The sequence below is a fragment of the Lates calcarifer genome, linkage group LG6 (genome assembly GCF_001640805.2).
Source record: "Lates calcarifer isolate ASB-BC8 linkage group LG6, TLL_Latcal_v3, whole genome shotgun sequence".
Lineage (NCBI taxonomy): Eukaryota > Metazoa > Chordata > Actinopteri > Centropomidae > Lates > Lates calcarifer.
In genome coordinates, this window is record NC_066838.1 from 23,114,701 (window position 1) to 23,136,405 (window position 21,705).

The following is a 21,705-nucleotide window of genomic DNA, read 5'->3' on the forward strand; positions in this document are numbered from 1 at the left end:
TTTTGGTGGCTTTTTCCTGTTTACTCTTTTCCTCTAGCCTCACCAGCTGCCTGACATTTAGATTGATAGCCCGGAAATTTGGTACAGACAGCCATGTTTCCCTTAGGATGAATTATAATAACTTTACACTTGATTTACTTTAACTTATTAACCAGGAACTTTAGAGAGACCTGATGAAAATGGCAACATAAGACATGTGTCACATAGTTGCAAGAAAGTCTGTAACAACCTCTTTAGACTGAAGGCAATATGCAATGTGTTCGACAACAGTCCAAAATATAAAATATAGGGAATTTACCATCACATAAGACTAAGAAAGGCATCAGATCTTCACAAATGACAAGCTGGAACTGGGGAATGTTTGTCATTTTACTTTAAAAGTGACTAAAATGAATAATCGATCATCAAAATAGTTTCATTAGATTATTTTTCTGTCAAATCAAACAATAATTGCAGCTGTAAAGAAAGTACATCATTAAGTTACAGCAATCACAAGAGAGTCATCGAGAAACATGACAGAGATCAAACTACCTTGAAATATTTTTAGAATATGATGCTTGAATATGTGATATGTTTTTTCATTTTCCAAGCCCAGGTAGCATAATATGAAAATAGAGTTTTACCAAGAACTGAGTAGATTTTAAGGACATGATGTATTATTCATCAACAGTGTTTGGGCTGGTCTGATAGGACATGAGAGAGCAAACTTAGACCAAGGACAAAGAACAGAACCATGAACATTTTACATTTACTATTCTCTGTATTCAGACTATTCAAAGTTTTGAACAATTGGTAAAAGTAGAGTGGGTTGGTGGTTAAATCCCTGGCTCCTCCTGAAGTGTCTTTGGACAGGACAGTGAACCCAAGTTGCCTCACTTGTAAGTTGCTTTGGATAAGCACCTGCCAAATGACTTAATTACTGAATTAATCTGTAGCTGTATATGTTAATAAGCAGTTAGTGATCATAAGTGGTCAAACAGTCCATTGGATAGGTCTTTTAACTGATCTATAAATCACTAGTAAAGGAGGTAATCATATATTTATTATTAATAAATCCATTAATTACAGCGTATAAACCCTTTCTAAATGGCATCCTATCAGAAAGCGCCTATGATTTCATAACTTGTCAGATCTTTCGTGACAGTTTTGTACTGTCAGCTCTCAAATCTTTGCTGCCAGATGTTTACCACACCCTGACTTTAATTTTTTTGAGTGTTAAGAAATCAAGCAGTGATACCTCAAGATCTCACTGGTGAAAAAATCACTTGCTCAGCCACTAGTCACGCATTAACAAACCACTCTTTCCTCATTGTGCCACAAACATGAAAGCAGCTCCGGTCCAACACCATGGAAACCCTTCAGTCTAGCCCTGCAGTGCTTTTAGCAGCAGGAGCTGTCACTGTACTGACAGTGAGTGAACCATCAAAGACATTCCCTCTATTATTCTCCACTTGGGAGTTTTGAATTTCAATGCCACACGAGGACTGAGCAAGAACTGCATGATAAGAGGTGTACACAGGCTTAATGACGGAGGTGAGATGTTTACCGTGCACCGTTTACTCCAGGATGAATGCCATTTGCAGTTTAAAGAGATCACATTTTCCTGCACATGCACCAATCGCCCTTTATTCATATCCTCAGAATTCACAAAAGGAGTGACTACCGTGTCAGATGTGTTTTCCTTAAACAAAGATGATCTCAGACACCCAGACGGTAAAATTAACCAGGCCAATAACACCTCAGACAAGACACTGATCTGAGCAGCACATGGGATTGCTGTGTAATCTGCTCCGACAGCCATGGAAACCAGCAGCTAAATCTTTACGTTAATGTATATTTTTAAATGTGTATGTAAAAAAATCAGTTTCCTCAAAATGCACTAATTTAACTGTATAATTAACTTCTCTTTAGCTCTGTAATTTAATTAATAGCAATAATAATGGCATCAGAGGCAGCTCACACGGATCAAAGTCTTAATCCTGACTAATTCTTTCATATTGTATTTCATGTTTAACTGCACTCAAAGCTCCTTTATACCACAGGATAACTGCAATTGCTGCCACTCTCTAATAGGACACTATAAAGGCAGCCTTATTAAAAAGTGGCACCTTTGAATCTCTTCAGTTACGCTCTTCTTTTATCTAAAAAGTGGTGTTAGCTGTCAAGGCGGTGAATTGATTTTTTGATTCAATTATCCAGTCATGGTAGCATCTTGTCCAAAGTACACAGCTATGTTGCAATGAAAAAAAAACCCACATGGTTCATAAATTGTGCTTCTAGATGAGAGGAATAGTATAATCCTTTGTCTGAAGAAGATCAGAGATTTTAGGAAGGTTTTCATGTCACATCCTATTATTATCTTGTATTACTGATGAAGCTGATACAAATTAAATAATATAGTTACAGTTTGGACATTTCATGGACACACGTCAGAGTACATCCACAGGCTCAGATTTTGTCATTATAAGTGTCTGACAACATTATGCTAGGGTTCCTACAGAGATAGACCTTTTTATTAAAGAGTAAAATAATTTTGTTGAACCAGAAACATTGCTATGTATTGGTTCCAGACTTCTTTGACAAAATCAGTAATTTTACGTTGCAGAACACAGGAGTGGCTGGAATAGCGCTGCCTCAATCCATTAAGTTGTTTGTGCTATTGTGTGGTACTCTTACTTAAATAATGAATCTAATTATTTCTTCCACCTCTGAAAGTTAAACACAAACAAACTAACTGATTGAGGACAAGTATTTCAGCACCTCCTGCGTTCTGCTCGGTAAGGAGTCTGGTACCAATTCTGGCTAAACAAAAAGGATTTTACTCTTTAATAAAAGTTCTGTCTCTTATCCATAATGTTGTCAGACAGTTATAACAATCTGAGCCTGTCAGTAGTAAAAAAAAAAACAGTATTTCAGTGGACATACTTTGACGTGGACAATTGCCCAACAATTGAATTACATTCCAACAGATGTGCTTTTGCCTGGTACACTGTTCTTGCTCAATACTGCACCGATTCCAGTTATACTTTAAAAATAGCAGTACCACAATGTTTAAAGGTAAAAGTCCTGCATTCAGAATCTTATATATTTAGAATATTCTTATGTTCCTTATATTAGTGTTGTCAGCAGAATGCACTTAAGTATCAAAAGCAGCAGAACTTAATATGCAGTATGAACCCTTTTAGTGTTATATTGATATATTTTTATTTTATAAGATGATCATACATTTGTAAGCAAAATATGAATCTTTAAATGATCTATAGCTGCCAGTGGAATAAAAAGAACCATATATATACATTTTCACACAAAGACACTGAAACATAAAGTTAATCTACAGTATTTATCACTTTACTAATTAGTGATGGCTATTACAGGCAAGCACTGAGGCCTACTTCTTTAATGCTGAGACATAAACAAAGACCATATGCTCAGTGTCAGCAATAGTCTGTGCAGCTGAAGTGTCCTTGAGTGAAACTCTTGAGTCTCAACCAGCCCTCAGGCAGGATTACTGCTCTGAGCATCTGAGACTGGGCAAGGTACTTTGGCGAGATGAGAGTGTTTTTATTTATTTATTTATTTTTAGTCAAACATACACTGTTAATTTACAGAAGACAGAATAAGAGGTGGTCATTATCTTATTATTTACAGTTTGGATTAAGTACAAGAAGAAGTTAAAGCAAAAATCAAAGAGATTTGAAAGAGAAAAAAGGACTACAGACGATGAGTGTCTTTGTCTGTGATGATTTTGAATCTTTATTTATATATAATCTTCATTCTTAGTCTCTTTGTGGTCAGTTTGAGTCTCTGTGTTGTCATCCTGAGTCTCTCTGTGATCATTTTGAGTTTCCTTATAGTGTTTTTTCTTTTTGTGGTCTACACCAGCAAGCCAATAATAATCAATAAAAATTTGTGAGTAAGTTAGAGTGTAAATGGATAAATAAATGAATTATACATGATGCAGGACACTTTGGTCCAAAGTCAAGTAAACATCATGATTAAGATCATTTTCCTTGTAGCACTCCAGATAGACCGCGTTGGGGAAAAAAAAAAAACACCAAAGGTTTCCATGGGAACTGCTAATCATCCTCTTAACTCCCACACCCCAAAGTTGAGACAAGATTCATTTATTGTACCCTGACTTACCTCTGGACTAGCTTTCAGCTAGACAGTGCAATTACTTATGTTTGTTCTGTGCGCTATTTATGTGCACATTAAACTGCTGTGATATAGAGGCCTGGATTAAATTAGACATCAGCCTCCACTCTGCAGCCAGAGGAGTTTAAGTAGCTGTAATGTAAAAGAATACTTGTCACTGGAGATACACTGTCAACACACCTGTGTGGAAAAAAAAAAACATTATGGCAGTTTTTTTTCTGCCACACCCCCGCACTTGCGTTTATCTGATATTATACTTTATTATATGTGGCACACGTATAGAATATACAGTAATATAAATATTAAAATTATAAATATTTTCTTGCCTTGTTGTAACTTAGCAACAGAGCATGGCACAAAGCTCTTGTCACGTAACTTCTAACTTCTCTTTCTCTGTGTACAGTATTGCAGAAATGAATAGGCATGTTACATGCATGTTTGCTGTTTCAACACTTAATATCACAATGTGCCTGAGCAAAACTGTCAGATAATATAATTTACACTTTACACTCAGTGTGTTTCTGCATGTGTTCTCGTTAGATCTCTGCACACTGTCAGGCACTGAGTCTCGTTTGATCTCTGGAGCAGGGGTGAAGGTGGTTATTAGCACCACAGTAATGAGCAATCATTTTTCTTACACCACTGTCTGTTTTCTGTCCCCACCTCTCCACCCCCATCCCTCCCTCACCCACCCTTTTCAAGTCTCCATCTCTTATGCTGGGCATGTTTTACCTCGTAATAGGGTGGATGGTATAAATGTCTTGTCATCCTAATTACTAACACCATCTTTGATTTCAAGGAGCCATATTATAGCGTCTTTTGTTGTTAATGAGGCATGTGCTGTATCACGCAGAGAAGAAATACAACCAGTGCAGTTGATGTCACCTTGACATCACATCACCTACTGAGCCAGATGAAATTATACAGCATGTCTTCCTCCATGGGGTCTGCTGAGGAAGACCATGTTTGTTGTGAATTACAATAAGCAGACTTTAGAATGAACTGGATGTGTAAACTGTGAAGCACAAACTGTTACTGAGGTCAGAACGATGTAGCAATGTAGAAATAAGGTACAGTCCAAACCACTGTGGATAGAGGGGAAGCCATCAAGATTTAAGTGACACAGGTGTCAAATTTCACCTGACACAAGAACCTCAAGGTTGAAAGTGAATGGAAATAAGACAGCTTTTTAATAAAGAGACAACTTAGGTGAATACGTACTCTTGGAAGAAGTAAGTCTCTAAGCAATTTTTTTGAAGACAAAGAGGATTTATGCCACCTGAACTGAGATAGGAAACTTGCTCACACAGGAGAAGAATTTGAATTGAGATTTTCTGTCTTGTTGTGGCATCTTGCATGTGACTAGATATATTTAATTGGCTAATCATAGCAAACAAAATGACACATAACCCTGAATCAGGTTGGGTGTTGTGCCAGCAGCTACTTTATAGGCATAGCCAGATTAACCTCTGTCACTGTCACTGGATCCCCCTGAACTCCACTATACATGGTAGTTTTATTATTCTTCAGGTACCCAGAAACCAACCAGTGCTCTAGAGCTGAAATAATGATTCTTTTTTTGAGCAAAAATGCAGAAAATTAAATTTTCCTTCTTTCTTGAGAACGACTCTTTCTTATGTTATATAGTTCAAAGCAACATGATGCCCAGATTTGTTGCAAACTTTGACTGGGGCTTTAGAGAAATTTGAGTTGAAGGTGGCTTTCCATCATCCATTTTGAGATACCAGTGAGACAGGCCAAGATCTGCACCCATACAGAGGGGTAATGAGGCGGGAAGGATAGGTAGAGATGGATATAATTGGCATAGCAATGGTAGCAAAACCCATGTGAGTGGATAATCACACCAATGGATGGGGTATATACAAAGAGAAGGGGCCCAAGCACTGATCCATGAGGTACTTTGTTGTCAGTAGCAGGATAATAATAGCTACAGAAGCTGTGCCTTTGGTTGTAGAGTTGTTTTATTACATGCACCTGCAGAGCTGGTCATAGCATTGATAGTCATAAAGACACTACAGAAGCTTTCAACAGCCTCAAACAGTCAACAATCATTTATAAAGGCACACACAGCAAGTTGAAAGATACTGCACTATACAACTGACCCAGTACATAAAAAATACAACTTATTACAATTACAGCTGCACTTACTACTGCAATTACAGCACAAAAATATTACTATATGACATCTAACGTATTTCTCATTTCATTTCGGAGAGTGAAATACTGCACTAAGGGCTCCAATGTGGCAATTCAGTCATTAAACATTGTAACATAAACACCTGTGTCCATGCAGAAGTACTTATGCAACTCAGCCTGAGTGAAAAAAATCAATAAATACCTGAGTAAAGCAACACTGTGATGGAATAAGAAAGAGAAAAATCAATACTGACAGATGCCTACGTAGGCCACCAACAGAATCAAGAAAATATTAATAACGAAAAAAGGATGCCCACTGTATATTCAAGAAAAAGAACCCATCATTATCCTCACTGATTAAACTGCAGCAAACATTTTCAACATCTACATTTTCTGCCAACTTTAAACCTTTGGTTAGGCACTTGCGGTAAATGAGCTGTGACAATGATTGAACAAGCAGCGGCCTTTCCTCTAATTCCCGTTGGTCACTGCTCATATTAGGATTAGGTCGCACCAGCTATTTGTAAATCCATCGCTAAGTTTGTGTATAACATCCTTCCTAAGCGCCAATTAACTTCTAGCTAGTTTCAGACTAGTGAGTAAAGACTTTATTTAAATTAAAAACTTCCAAGTTTAAGTTGTTGAACAACATTTTGAAATGTTGACCACATTCCTTATCTCCTTTATCTAGCTAACGTTAGCTTTGTTAGCTGGTTCAGTTAGCTACACAACACCTACATCTGGCAGTTACAGGGTGTAAATTCTTATCAACAACAAATCTCTATGTAAGAGTTATTTTGTCTGGTTAGTAAATTAGTAAGTAATGAATATCTCTTTACATCCTAATCAGTTAGCTTATAATTAGGCTAACTTTGAACATACAAACAGATGGTGCAACTGACTCCAGGTCTCTGTTACTCTCTCTGAATCAAAAAACTAATGAATAATCAAAACCTTTACTCTTAGACCAGTATACTCAGACAAGTGAAAAAATATAAACTATATGTATCATTAAATATAGATAATAAACAATAAATAACATGCCAGTGGGATACACATTCACAGATTCCCACCGAAGCCACATATTTTTAAAACCAAATCTTAACATGTACTTAATATTTTCTTTAGCTGTTTGCATATTTTTTCTGTCTCTGCTATAATCAAACTGCAAAATGGCGAATATTAATAACACTTTAATGGTAACAGCCATTAGAAAAGACTGGCATAACTGCTAGCAAGTACCCAGATGTTCTCATGTAACATTTTTTTCCACAATACAATCAATTCAGAAAATGCTGTAAAGATGAAGATGTAAACAGTAGGCGTCAATCAGTGGAACAGTTTTCTCCAACTGTTGTTTTTGCAGCATTCTCCCCATAACATCAATATGATGACAATAAGAGCTTTTCTCAGATGTTGATGGTCAGTGGTCCAGCATGCTACTAATTTAACACTGACATTCTTCTCCATGAAACTCAAATCTGTGGCATAACTCTGATTAGATCCCTTGCTAACAGGGATCCAGCTACAGTATATGGCACCAGCGAGGTAACAGCTTGCACATAGTGCCTCTGAAGAACATTTGATATGTTTTTGGAGGAACAGCACACAAACAGAAGAGGATACACATTGTTCACAACTGCAACGGCAAAATCAGACTCCAGAGGACATACTGCTGAATGGAGAATAGTACAGCCTCAGTTAGCATAGTATCATATGGGATTGAGTACTCTGAGTGGTCTGGATTAGTCCTGAACAGGCCTCAGACACTGTTGGGGTTGTAACAGAGCATGTTCAGTTGCAGGTTTTCATCCCAGTGTCTGAGGATGATGAAGAGCTGGTTGGCAGCAGCCTTGATGGACGCTAAATCTCGGCCTTCTGGGATGTCCTGCTCACTCAACCACATGCTTGCCTTGGCGGCTACCAGTTCCCATTCTATGAAATAACTGGCAGAGCTGTGCTCCAGCCAGGCGAGGGCCACAGCTGTGGCCCACACCATGCTCTCTGGATTCAGCATCCTCTTAAGTGCCCCGCCGGGCGATGCCGTTTCTGAGCCCCCCGACCCAGAGCTCCGTCCACTGTCCACCTGGGGGTGTGGGGAGAGCGGGGGTTCAGCAGTGGTGGATGGACTTCCTAATGAGGAAGGAGTAACATCCGCCCAGGCGCCCCTGGACAGAGGAGAAGGGCTGTGGATGCCTACAGTTTGCTCTGCAGGGTGCTGATATGTTTCTGGCTCACATGGCGATCTGTGCTCTTCATCAGTGCTTTCAGTGCGGCGGCTGCTAGAGTGAGACAAGTGACCCAGGCTGGTGCGGTGGCTGGTGAAGGGGGACGTCCACTTGAGCTTGTCCATGGGCACATTAATGGTATCACACAGAGCTGTGTCCAGAGGAAATGCACCACAAGCCAACTGCAACAACAACTATACAGAAGGAAATAGTTTACAGTTTGACATAAAGTACAGCTTACATTATTTATTTATTTATTTATTTTTAAGAACCTTCAATCAGTGGTGTACTGCTTGTAGAGGAGGGGGAATGCATATGCAATCCAAGTGAAGGTGCACCTGATTTGAGGTGCCTTGCTAAGGGTGTGGTGGTAATTAAAAGAAGGGAAAAATCATTTCAGGGGCAGCTACACTGATCAGATTCAACAGATGTTTTCTCTCCATTGGACTTGGAAACTGATGAATAATATATGAACAAGATAGTATGCGTGGTCTCCGGGAAGGGCAGGGTTTAGTCTTATAATATTACATTATGTGTAGACATTGCTTTAGGTCCCCAAACAATTGGTCTATCTCTGGCAATTTTTCCAAAGAGATGGAAAGAGCTCAGAAGTGCTACCGCATATTGTTCTCTTGTATTCAAACTGGCTTGACAGATTGTGACACATTCGTTTCTCCAGATTAATCTACAGTCAGTTCAAATTAACATCCATCAAAAAAACATGCAGGTTGACAGAGCGTTCACATGTGTAGATTTGCTACCCACCAGAGGAATGTAGTCTTTGTTCTCGTTGTCGCTTTCTCCAATTGAATCACCGGACTTGCTGTGAGATCGACACATGAATCCTTTGGCAGCTCGAGTCAGCAGACGAGTCCTGCTGAGGGCCAACCTTAACAGAGGAGGGGGAGATGCAGATGTAAATCACAGTGTACAATGCATGTAGCACACACACCATTTGATTTAATCTACTGCCTTTATCAGAACAGAAAGGAGAATGGCAAGGTTTGCTGAAATATCTCAACAACTATTAGATGGATTCTTGTGAAATTTTGTACAGACATCTATGGTCTCCAGACGATGAAGCCTACTGACTTAGGTGATTTCCTGACTTTTCCTTTAGTGTCACCATGAGGTTTTATGTGGAATATCTCAACAACTGTTGGATAGATTGGCTATGAATTTCAGTACAGTCATGTCTGTCAGAATGAATTAGCTTACTTTGGTGATCTGTTAGCTGTTAACCTAGCACCATCATGAGAGTCAAGACAAACTGCAAAACATTCCCATCAGTCTCAGCTGTACTTTGTATTGAGTGCTAGTTAGCATGCTAACACATAACACATTAAATGTTAGGATAGTGAACATAGTGTCACTGTGAGTATGTTAGCACGCTGATGTTAGCATTTAGCTCAATGCTCTGCAGCACCTAAAGGGACCAATATAGTGCGCTGAAGTCATAACGTCAAATATGGGATAGCCTACATTCTATTAGCTTCATTCAGCCATTTTTATAGGTCTTTATCAAAAATTGTAACGCCCTCTTCTAAATTCTCAATATACTCCATCAGAGGTGCTGGTTATGGTCAAACAGCCTCAGACACCATACCACACAACAACTTTGTACCATTAGGATTGCTCTGTCTAAAAATTTCTGTGACAAACAATCACACTTCATACCATGGTTGGCTAGCTGTGTCTTTGGCTATTTCTGCTAATTTTCGTGTGTGCAACATTATGAATGACAACTGTCTGAAAATGCATGCCATTATCTCCTTATTTAAAAGATTATGGCATCTTGCCCCTTACTTTGATGGAACATGGTATGAACTAGTTCTTTTCCAGCATAAGTCAGCGCCACAAACGTTAACATGACTCCAGCCTCTGTTTTTAAATGAGAAAATTCTCATTCACCATTCTGGTCATGACTGGTCGTGAAATAGTCTGATATTGTTCTGATACATTAACCTCAGGACAGTATCTCTAAAAGTCAAAATCATCTGACAGAAATGGATAAATGAGGATGTTAATGTGCAGTGATTCTCTTCCTTGTGAGATGGCAGTTAAAAAGAATTATAATGCTGAAGTCCCTGTGTTTGCTCATGCAGTGGTACCGCAGCTACAGCACATTTATGCTGCCAGCCTGTTACCAATCACCCACCTGGCAGAAAAAAGGCTCTCCACCGATTTCTGTGATTGGTCAGAGGTCACAGACGGACTCCTCTGGGAGACTTAGAGACAGAGAGGCAGAGTCAGACAGAGGAAGGAGAGAGAGAAAGAAGCAGTGGCATTTTCTGTCACTTTTCTACTCTGTTCTCAACATGAGTCTCTCATAATACAGAGCTAAAACACACCCACTGAGCTGTAACAGTGACAGCCGAGGACACGCAGACAGGGGACAAATTGAAGGAAAAACCTCAGTAAACGAGTGGAGAAACATAACGAATGCAGATTCTTCCACACAGGTGCACTGCATGGTGCAGTTAAGCAATTAGCATCCAATCATGCTGTGTGGTATGTATGAAAATGCAGAGAGGGCCCAGATGATTCTGATTTTGTATCAATTTAAGTGACTATGAAAGAGGGCTCATTGTTGGGGCACAAGTGGCAGGAGCTTCAGTCACAGAGATTTCTCAGCTGGTTGGTGTTTCGATAGGAACAGTGACTAAAGTGAGATCTGCATTGAGATCTACGGAAGATCTTACGGAAAGACGTCAGTAAAAAGAGTCTGAAACTGTGGTCAACAGCACACATTTGATGACCATAATACGCATTAGTGCATTAGTGTGATATGGCACCTCTTCCTCAGGTGACTGAGAATGACAAAGCAGGATGTGATCAGACAGTGTGAGCCAGGACAGTCTGTTTATAATTATACAGAGAAGGATATTATATGTAGGGTTGCAGTGCAGAAACCCTTCATTACAAGGATGAATGCACATTAAAGAGTACAATGGATCAAAACCACTGGTCTACAGAGATGTGGAAAAAGTGATATGGTTATATGAGTCATTCTTCGCCATATTTTCAACAAGTGGGCGAGTATACACCAACAGAATGGTCCAGGCTTGAATGCTTGACCCCTACAGTGAGGGGATCCGGTGGCTCTGTTGTGCTGTGAGGGGCATTTTGCTGCCATGGTTTGGGTCCACTTTGTCCCTTTAGAGGGAAGGGTAACAGCCAATCAATACAAAGCTGTTCTGAGAGATCACATTTAACTTATGATGAAATATTTCTTTTCCCTTCAGGATGACAACGCCCCAATTTATAGAGCATGAGGGAGTCACTGAATGGTTTGAGCAATATGAACATGATGTGAATCATGTGCTGTGGCCTTTGCAGTCACCAGATCTATGGGAGATTTTGGAATGACCTGTTAGACAGGGCTCTTCGCCACCACCATCAAAACACCTCCAGAGACATGCAGAATCACTGCCAAGGAACACTGAAGATGTTCTGACACCTTACTGAGCCACTTTATGTTTGTTTTTCCTAGTTTATCTGTATATTCCATCAGCAGTGTCCCCTCTGCAGGTGAAACACTTCTGTGCATATATGTGTCTTCACTATGTGCTCGTTGTCCAGACAGCGTTTGTCAGTACAAGACACAAATTTATGTTGACTTCAGTCATCATTTACAAGAAGAGAAAATGTCAATAATCTCATGTTTCACATTTGGAGCAATACAACAACAGTCAGACAGTTTGTGCTGGCTGATGTAACTGCACTTACCTTCTGGGAAGCTACATCTTTCCCAACCAGAGGAGGAGGGGGTGCTGCATGGAGAGACACCATCCTCTCCACCTAAGACAATGATAAAAAAAAATATTGAAAATTAACTCTCAGCTCAGCTCTCCTCCCCTCTTTTTCCTCAGAACCTAACTGAACACAGAGTAATCAGGCACTTCTTATGCAGCTCATCTGCATCCGTGCCCACTGTGGACAGTCTTTTTTAACTGGCAGTGCCAAGCAGATGTTCAAGCAGTGTGCTAGTCATAGCGCCTGCTGTTGCTATGCCACCTCTGAAAACCAATTTAAAATGCCATGCCCTTTTGCTGAAGTTGGAGTATTTTTAATGTAAAGCAGTACACAGCTTTCTGATTGCTCAATATCTCATAGCTTTCTGTGCTGGAGGTGCAAGACTGCATCCTCTTTTATTTCAAATAAGGCCAGTTTTGAATAAATATAAATATATAACCTGCAGTCTTGAAAAATCTCATATTGCCTTCTCCCCAAAGAATTATACTCCTTCCTCTACATTCTCATGACTTTCATTCCCAATAAAAGTTCCCTTCTAACTTTCCCTGTAGCTCTTATTGGTTAGAGATAAAAGTTAAATCTCCATCCACTCTATAACTATTTGGGATTTATTGAAAATTTGAGCTAAAATTAAAAAATGCAGCCTACTGGGCAGCAGGACGTCTTCAACTTCCTCCGACACGCCCCCAGACTGAGAGCGACCCAACCCAATGGAATAACCTCTGTTCTTCCTGCTCCCTGAACGAGAGCTGGAGTGTGAGCCCCTCTTCAGACCTTCACCTGAAAACAAAAAAGTCAAACTTCTTCCTTTTTTTTAAGTAGGCAGATTAAAGCAACGCTTGTATCTGTGTTGCACATTTTGAAAGTCTGAAAGTTTTGAAAGGTGAATGTGAGCTGGGTTTAGTCTACTCCCATCTGTGATGCAAACCTTATGGGAAAAGTCTAAACTTTATTCAGAGGAAGGTTGCACTTTTAGAGGTATTTTTGTGATGCTACAGGCGTCTCTTCTCTGCTCTAAATGATAAAATATTTGCCCGGGGCAAAACCAATGTTTAAATCTAATATTTCCACAGACTCCTCTTTGTCACTGGCACGTCCTGGGTGTTTATCATGGCCAGTGATGTCTACTGAAACTCTGGGTTGAAACATTAGTCTCAGACAAATATTTTATTGTTCCAAGGAAACAGACATCTGTGAGATCACAAGAATACCTTATAAGATATAATCTGCCTGGATAATAGCCAAAAAATAAAGTTTTGACTTTTCCTCTGAAAGTTTAGCTCAGGGAACATTATGTGATTGAATCATGGTCTGACATAGAGAAAGCTGTGTTCACAAATGGAGCTTAGTTAAGTCTAAACATGTGGATACAGGTGAGTGTTTCAGTGAAGTGCAATGCAGAACTTAAAGTTCAACATTTTGGGAAATGCGCTTTCAATTTTTGTTGTTGTTAATGTTCTACAGAGCTAGGCTAGCTGTTTACCCATATTTTTCAGTCTTTATCTTAGGCTAAGCTAATCACCTCCTGGCATCAGCTTCATGAGATTGGAATCAGTGTAATCATCTAGCTCTCAGCAAGAGAGCAAATGACCGTATTTCCCAAAATGTCAAATTACTCCTTTAATGAGAGAGTGATTCTACCAACACAATAGCCTACTGTAAGTTAACTTTATAGACCAAACTGTCTAGTTTGTAACTGCCACATAAAGGAAGCCTGATGACACTTATGTTCAAACATGCAGAGAGAACAGAACAATGCGTTGTGTAAGCACTTTATCACATGAAATCCATATGACTTACCAGGGTTTATATATTCAATACATGTCTGCAAATACTCATTAGTGTCCAGGTCGATGGGAACAAATGCTGTGTATTTGCTCAGTATATTGCAGGCCTTGCTGGTGTGAATAGCGTAGAGCTGGTACTTCCTGCCAGAGCCTGTGAATTATAATAAATATAACATGATTATGTAACATTCCATAGGATTGCATTCTAGGAAATGCACTTATTTGATTTCTTGCCAAGATTTAGATGAGAAGATCAAAACCACAAAACCTCATATTTATTCATTTAACATGAAGCTAAAGCCAGGAGCTGGTTAGCTTAGCATAATGACAACGAAAGAGGGGGGTAAACAGCTTGGCTGGCTCTGTTGAATGGTAATAAAATCACCTATAAGCTTCTCCACACCTTACAAATTAACATGTCATATCTCATTTGTTTAATGTGTGCAAAATCCAAAGTGTAAAAATGGTGTTTGTAACACTTGTGCTGCACATAACGCCACATAAAACCACAACGTGTCATTAAACAAGATGTTATGTGTTGCATAATGAGCTTTAAAGGGAATAAAAATATGAGAGTGGTGTCAGTCTTCTCATCTAAGCCCCAAAAAGAAAGCAAATGAACATATTTCCCAAAATGTTGAACTCTTCCTTTCTGTCTTTATAACCTTAAAATCCTCAAATTTTACTCAACACAACCACCTTGAATCCACATGGAGCTCACCGTGCTCAATCTCGCACTCTTTATTCGCCATGTGCTCAAAGTCGTGTATGATGGAGCGTCCGGCCAGGTGGTGGAAGGTCTCGTTCCACAGCTCCTCGTGAACCTTTTCCTCACGTTCCCGTCCGTTCAGGAACGGCTCGATGTCGAAAACCACCTCCCACTTCATTGGTTTCCCACACAGCAGTCCGGACACCACAGCCTTGCAGTCGCCTTTGTGCTGGTTGGCAGCACCCAGATCTGAAATGTGGGTCTCCTGTGGGGTTTCTGCTTGACATAACTGGTGTCCATAACCATCTGAAATATCACAGGAGAGAAATTTGATTCCTGAATTTGCATCATTTATCAGTCACACTGTTTTCAGAGCTCCCTGAGGCTTCTTACCCGCTACTGCTCACTCGTGACTGGATTTGTATTAAATTAGTCCATCATTTATCTTTCCAAAGCTCTCTGTGTTCAGCCTGCTTAAAAAGCCCTCAAATAACTGCTATTCATCTCCCAGATAATTTTTTATTTTGTCCCCAAATATAGAAAAACATTTCCTGTCCTTCAGAGCCACCACTGTGCTCACTCATCTGCCAACACAAAAGTTCAGCCTCATTCATTTTAGCTTTAGGAAGTATCTATGCCATTTAAATCTACCTTTCAGGGGACCATTGTGGTGATCTTGGATTGAATTCAAGGGATGTTCCTTTTGTTGCCTCAATGCATCTTTGAGGACTTCTCCAGCCATTTATGGATGAATATGTGGGCTTGTTGTGGGAGGGATGGGATTATACTGTACAATACCTAAATAGTTTATTGTACCAGTGCTGTGTGAGTTGTACATCAGCATCTCTTCAATCTGACACTGGTATGCAAACAAAACCAATAAAATTTGTTTAAAATAACACAAAGAGAAAATTAATTCAATAAACTCTTTGCATTTGTCATTAATCCAGTATGGTTGTGCTCGTGATCTCACCTGTATCTCCTACGCTGCCAACAGATGGGCTGTCAGTGGAGGATCTGGATCCATCATCCCCAGCGGCATTACGAGCTGCTGGCAGCACAACACCACCGCCACCGCTGCTGCCGCTGCTGCTGCTGCTGCTGTTAGGCAGAGGGTTGTCCTGAGGCAGGGGATGGTGATGAAGCTCTGAGTCGGCCTCCTGCTGCAGGAGCAGCTCCTGCTGAGGGAACGGCCTGTGACAGCTGGCAGGACGCCCTCTGGAAGATGTAGCGCACAGGCTTGCCAGCTGGGGCTGAAAACAAAGAGAGAGTTCAATTTGCAACACCCTGGTCCTACCGCAGCTTTTAATAAGGTATGGAAACTCTTCTACTGATTGTAATTTAAGTGTGTTCATTTAATGGTGCTTACATACAGACTCTTCAAAAAGAGGAACTCATACTGAAAGAGCAGAATGTGAGGATTCACAAACTCTTACTGCCTGATGAAACTCATGCAAATCATCCATACTGGAAATAGGGCTGTAACTAACAACTATTTTCATTATCAGTCATTTTCTCATTTAATCCATCAATTATTTGGTGTAAAAAATGCCAGAAAAAAACCAGTGGAAAATGCCTGTCTCAGTTTCCAAAGCCCAGCTCAAGATTCTCATTATTGTCTGAACTAGAGACCAAAAACCAAAGATATTCAGTGAAATGTTCTCAGCTGAAGTAGTTGCCAGTTAATTTTCTTTGATTGGCTAATTAATTAATGAACTCATTGTTTCATCTGTAAATGAGATTTAATTGATTTGTGCAGTGCAATAAAATAAATCAGATTAATGTATGGTGTAATGTAATGAAGGATTGTTTATCCTGCTTTGGAGTTTTAGGAGAGGTATTGAAGCCTTCTTCTATCTATCTAGGCCTATTATCTCCTAATTTATATTTCTTTCATTTGTTTAAAAATAAAAAATAAAGAGAAAGTTACTATTTACTCATTCTAATTAGATTTGGATTGATTAAGCATGGCACAAGGGCAGTGGATGCTCAGCTGCATTTACAAAGAGAAGATATCATTTTTTCACAGCCCAGTGAATTCTGTTTAGTTATACAAAGATACACCCTGAGAAATATTCAGCCTTAATTACAATTCATAAGTGTTGCCCTTCATTACCGAGGAGAGCACATTAGTCTGTTCTTGATTACACACCAGTCCAGACAAGGGTCAGGTGTCTGTTTAATTTGTCAGCACAGTCTGAATACAAATATCACTTTTCCACATATAAAATAAGATTCTCCTGCCTGTATAACCATACTGGATTGTGCTTTATGTGTGCTTTAACATATGCAGCATGTGTATTATTATTATTATTATTATCAAAGAAATCTCAGTCTGGAAGCACTGGTTTGAGATCAATGAGCTACAACAAAATAATAAACTAAATTTTATAAACTAGACCAGAGCAGATCATCTTAAGATTGATCATGTGGATGCAACTCTTCACAGTGTGGTGCCACACCTGGTAGTCGTTCTTCCACTGTGCCTCATGCTCAGGGCTCATCTGGCCTATCAGCTCCTGGACCTTGGCTCTTCTCAGTGGATTCTTGGGCACCACAGAGCTAGGATCACTGGGAGTGTAGACCCTCTTTGCTGGGTTGTAGTCTATTATCTGGTTGGTGCTGTACGCTCGCCGTCTTGGTGATGTCTTATCCAATCCTGATGTTATGTTCCAAGATAAAAAACACAAAAACACAAACTATGTATAGTACTGTGCAAAAGTTTTAGGCACTCCAGGGGGGAATAGAAATACTGATCTGATTTAGGTTTTTTCTGTTTACTGCACTTCACATGAGGTTAATTGATGAATTGATGATTATTTTTGACAGCATCCTCATTTTACCATTAGTGCCTAAAGCTGCCTAAAACATTTGCACAGTACTGTATATGACAAAAAGATAATAATAATTGTTGAGTTTTCCACTTAAATCCATATTGTTAACAGAATAGTAATTGCTGAAGCTGGTTCTTACATAGAACAGCTTACGGGATTGTTATTAGTTTTGCAGGTCAAAAATGATGTCAGACACACTGATACTATGTGTGTGTGAATAGGTGAGCGAGCAGATACTTGGCAACTTAATCAGATCTTATATGTATGTTGTATTATCTTAAGTTAACCTACAGTGGCAGTTGTCAGGGCCTGACTACCATTGATGTTACAAAAGAGCAGTGGAACCAATAATAAGAACACACAAATTAAGATTTAACATCCGTAATCTAAGCCCTGTGCCCTCATTTAGGGATTACGTACTGTAGGTTCTTACCCATGGGGTCCTGCTCTGTGGTGACAGGGCTGCCGTCTATCATGGAGTCCTGGTAGGAGTCATACAGAGGACCAGAGGGCGCCTCCCTGTAGGAGCCCTGACTGTCGACACTCGTCTTCGCCGGGTCCTCCTCTTGTGAGTGGTAAAACACAGAACTGGCCGACTCAATGGAGCGCATCATGCTGTACCGCCTCCTCTTATCCTGTTAAGATTTTGAGTAGGTGACACATCCAAGACAAGTGCCTCAATGAAGTCCCATTAACAAGGTTTTATTAAATAGCTTCTGCACAGCTGGGCACAGCCCTTTTATCTCCTTTAGGATTTACTTCAAACAGATTTCAGAGGTAACAGATAATTGGTTTAAGTGAAGTCAGTGATCAACCTAAACATCAAAAAACATCTTCTACTCACAGATTTGGGATTGGCGTGGTAGCGGGTGGTGTCGCAAACCACACTGTAGCCAATTAGACTGTCCCCTGGAAACAGGAAGGTGTTGCCCACAGGGGACAGCAGCACTTCCTTGGTCTCAGGGAAGAGCCATTCGATGGAAATATCACTGAGTACAGGAGACATGGTTTTCTTCAGGGATTTTATCATCTGTGGAGTGAAAATAAGACGACTAAAATAGACTTTCACATATAAAACGCAGCTTCTGCCTGACCGGTACATAAAGCGAATGGCGTCTCTGAGATATGGTTTCCTAATTGGTATCAGCAGCAGACACTCTGTGCTTTGAGACCACTGCATAATGGCTCTCCAGTGGCCCTCGGAATAGCTGGCTATCGTTAGGAAAGCTGGAAATGAGTACCTTGGGTTGCAGCCTCTCTCCCTCAGCCAGGAACTCTGCTGTTCCTTTAGAAACTGTCGCCAGTCCCTGCACCAGCCTCCTGCAGGCGTTCTGCCCAATGCCAAATGTAAAACACCTGCAGGAACACATTAAATACTGCAGCTCCATGGACAGATCCACACATACATGAGCATGAAACATGACTTTTTGCAGAGATCTAAACAGATGCTGTGGATATAAATATATATAAAACATATAACAAATCAAATTTGTCAAACATAGCTTGGTGGAAAAAACAGGAAATCTTTCGTGGTGTAAAGTTGAGACATGCCTGCTGCTTTTTAGAGTTTTCCCAGGAGATTGGGAGATGCCTTATTTTACCATTTTTATTCCATTTTTCACAGAGCTGCTCCAGCATACGTCCCTTTGCATTTTTAATGAGATCAAAGAGTGCAGATAAGAAACGGAAATGTCACCTTCTAAATGGTTAAAAGCCTAACACGGATTCTGTACAACAAGAGTTTCGCCGTTGTTTGATCATGTCTCCAACCGGCTGCGCTCATTTGTAAGCATAGCGTGATAATGACCCAGGAAGTGTCGTCGAATTGGCCGAGCTCTGTGTACCTAATGCAATCGTCTGGGGGCAGTCATCCATTAAAAGGGGGACGACGAAAGTCAATTATTTCCAGAGCGACTCAGGAGAGGGATTCACAGTGTGAGGCTTGGATGGAAGAAATGAAATGATTTCCCTGTGTGCTGCAGATCTATTGTGCCACCAGTGCTCACTCTCAGGTTGACAGCTGCTGTTTGCATCCAGCAGGGAGCATTCTGACGTCCTTATTCTAGATGTAGTTTTAAAACAATGTTGTATTATTTTTAATCTAAATTTCGCTTTTCTAAGCATTGGCTTTCTGACACTTTCATTGTAATGATATATTGTGTTTGACACTGTCACAACACGAGCATAAGCATTTCCAGATTTCATTTTGAGAGGATTATAGCTCCAGTAACCAGGTGTTGCATTTAAGCCCCCGACAATCCTTGGATGTGATTTTTATGTTATCTGCGAGCTCTCCATTTGCAATTTGCATAATGAGCGTAAACAAAAGATGAATTTATTATCATTCGGTTTAGCACAACATATAGTACAGTACTTTCTCTGCCAGTGCTGTTGCTGCGACAGTGGTTTCTAATGAGCTTTGCACTTGATTCTTCACTCCTAATAACCAGGCAGCCTCCTCAGACACATATTCAGTGTCAGTGTCAGTGTGACATTATGAGCAGACATGAATCACATTCAGCATCAAATGGGTCATTTTGTAATGTGTTTAGAGGCCATAACAGCATGGGAACAGTCAATATTGATCTCCTTTTTCCTTACTCTAATGTTCAGCATGGTGCTCGAGTGCGTAAACAGTCATACTTGCCTGATGTAGCGCGCATGGCTGCGGACCAGTTCGATAACTTTGCCTGTGTTGCTGACGGCTCCGTCTGTGAGCAGGAAGAGCAGGCGGGGGTGTCCACTGAGCATCGGCTGCCTCAGGATCCAGTTGAGCGGCGCCAAGATGTTGGTCCCCCCCATGTCGGCTCTGATCTTCCTGACATACTCACAAGCCAAGGCCAGAGCCTCCTGAATCATCATGGTGAGGAGGAGAAAATATAAACCGAGGTTATGCTCACATAGCGTCCAAAATACATCATGAAGTACTGTATTACCTAGTTTCACAGCATTATATATGTTCATCTCTTAATTTTAATCATCAAAATAAAATGGTTATTTCCTCAAGACAAACACCTGCAATAATTTGGCAGAAAATTAATCAGCAGCTGCTTTAATTATTGATTTTTCAAGCAAAACTGCCAATAATTATATAGTTCCAGATAACTATATGACTATTGATTCAGTATCTTTGGATTTAGGGACAGTCGGACATGAGACATTTGAGATGTCACCTGTGGCTCTGGAAAATTGTATGAATGAATTTACTGAATCATTACTGTCAGCCTTAAATAGCAATGTGAGAAATAATATGTATGAATTTTCATTTTATCTTTTGAATAGGCTACATTATTGTAAATATAGATGATGAAGCCTGCAAGTTTAACTGTACAAATAACTACTAACGACTAACGATTTAATTGTATCTTTCATTTATATCATATTAGCACCATTAACTGCCACCCTCTCGCTGCAAAGCCAATAAATCACCTCCTCCAAGTTTTTGAGTTCTCCGAAAAGCAAGTGCCCACAGTGGTGCTGTGGTGTTTTGCAACTAAATCTATGTGAATGTCAATAGATGCTTGTGGTAATGTGGTCAGTCAAATATTAGTAAAACGCCTTAAGATAACCAGTTGGTGACACTACTTCCCCACTCAAGTGCCACTGAATCATAGCAGAACGAGATGACGCCATTAGAAGAGCGCCAGTCAAACCTCAGACTGTGGAAAACAACATGGAGATTCATCCAGCTGTTTTTTATATAGGTGAATGGAAATGATTCTAACAGTTAGGCAAAATGAGTGCGGTCAATTATGTCATAATTGTAAGGGATTTAATGACACAGAGCTCCTTTACCTCCTCATAGTTCTGGCTGGTTGTGAACAGTGATTTGAATGTAGAACCGAAGCCCACGATGTTAAAAAGGCAGCCAGGCACAAGGCTCTTGAGAATCACCACCATGGCGTCCTGAGAGAGAGACCAAGAGCAGATTAAGTACAAGTCCAGAGATCGTGCTTAATGTCCTGATGGTGTGTTTGAAATGCAGCTGCATGTGCTGATGCCTGGTTAAATGGAGGCATGGTGCTCTACACAGCTGTCATAACTGCACAGCAGATTTTCTCAAGGAGAGGTGTGAGTGG

General features: G+C 40.1%; 1 protein-coding gene across 1 annotated transcript in view; it reads right to left on the minus strand.

The window, feature by feature from the left end:
- Nucleotides 1-5,936: 5,936 nt before the first annotated feature.
- vwa5b1 (von Willebrand factor A domain containing 5B1) overlaps nucleotides 5,937-21,705 on the minus strand; it is a 28,208-nt gene continuing 12,439 nt past the window's right edge. Inside the window, exons 9-22 of the mRNA XM_018686432.2 lie at nucleotides 21,422-21,532; nucleotides 20,274-20,476; nucleotides 18,868-18,982; nucleotides 18,471-18,656; nucleotides 18,060-18,261; nucleotides 17,255-17,451; nucleotides 15,766-16,045; nucleotides 14,805-15,098; nucleotides 14,097-14,234; nucleotides 12,945-13,076; nucleotides 12,270-12,341; nucleotides 10,699-10,768; nucleotides 9,306-9,429; nucleotides 5,937-8,734 (exon numbers count right to left, since the gene is read on the minus strand). Coding sequence (XP_018541948.1) covers nucleotides 8,075-8,734; nucleotides 9,306-9,429; nucleotides 10,699-10,768; nucleotides 12,270-12,341; nucleotides 12,945-13,076; nucleotides 14,097-14,234; nucleotides 14,805-15,098; nucleotides 15,766-16,045; nucleotides 17,255-17,451; nucleotides 18,060-18,261; nucleotides 18,471-18,656; nucleotides 18,868-18,982; nucleotides 20,274-20,476; nucleotides 21,422-21,532 — 2,784 coding nt within the window. The 3' untranslated portion in view covers nucleotides 5,937-8,074. The remainder of the gene's footprint in view (nucleotides 8,735-9,305; nucleotides 9,430-10,698; nucleotides 10,769-12,269; nucleotides 12,342-12,944; nucleotides 13,077-14,096; nucleotides 14,235-14,804; nucleotides 15,099-15,765; nucleotides 16,046-17,254; nucleotides 17,452-18,059; nucleotides 18,262-18,470; nucleotides 18,657-18,867; nucleotides 18,983-20,273; nucleotides 20,477-21,421; nucleotides 21,533-21,705) is intronic.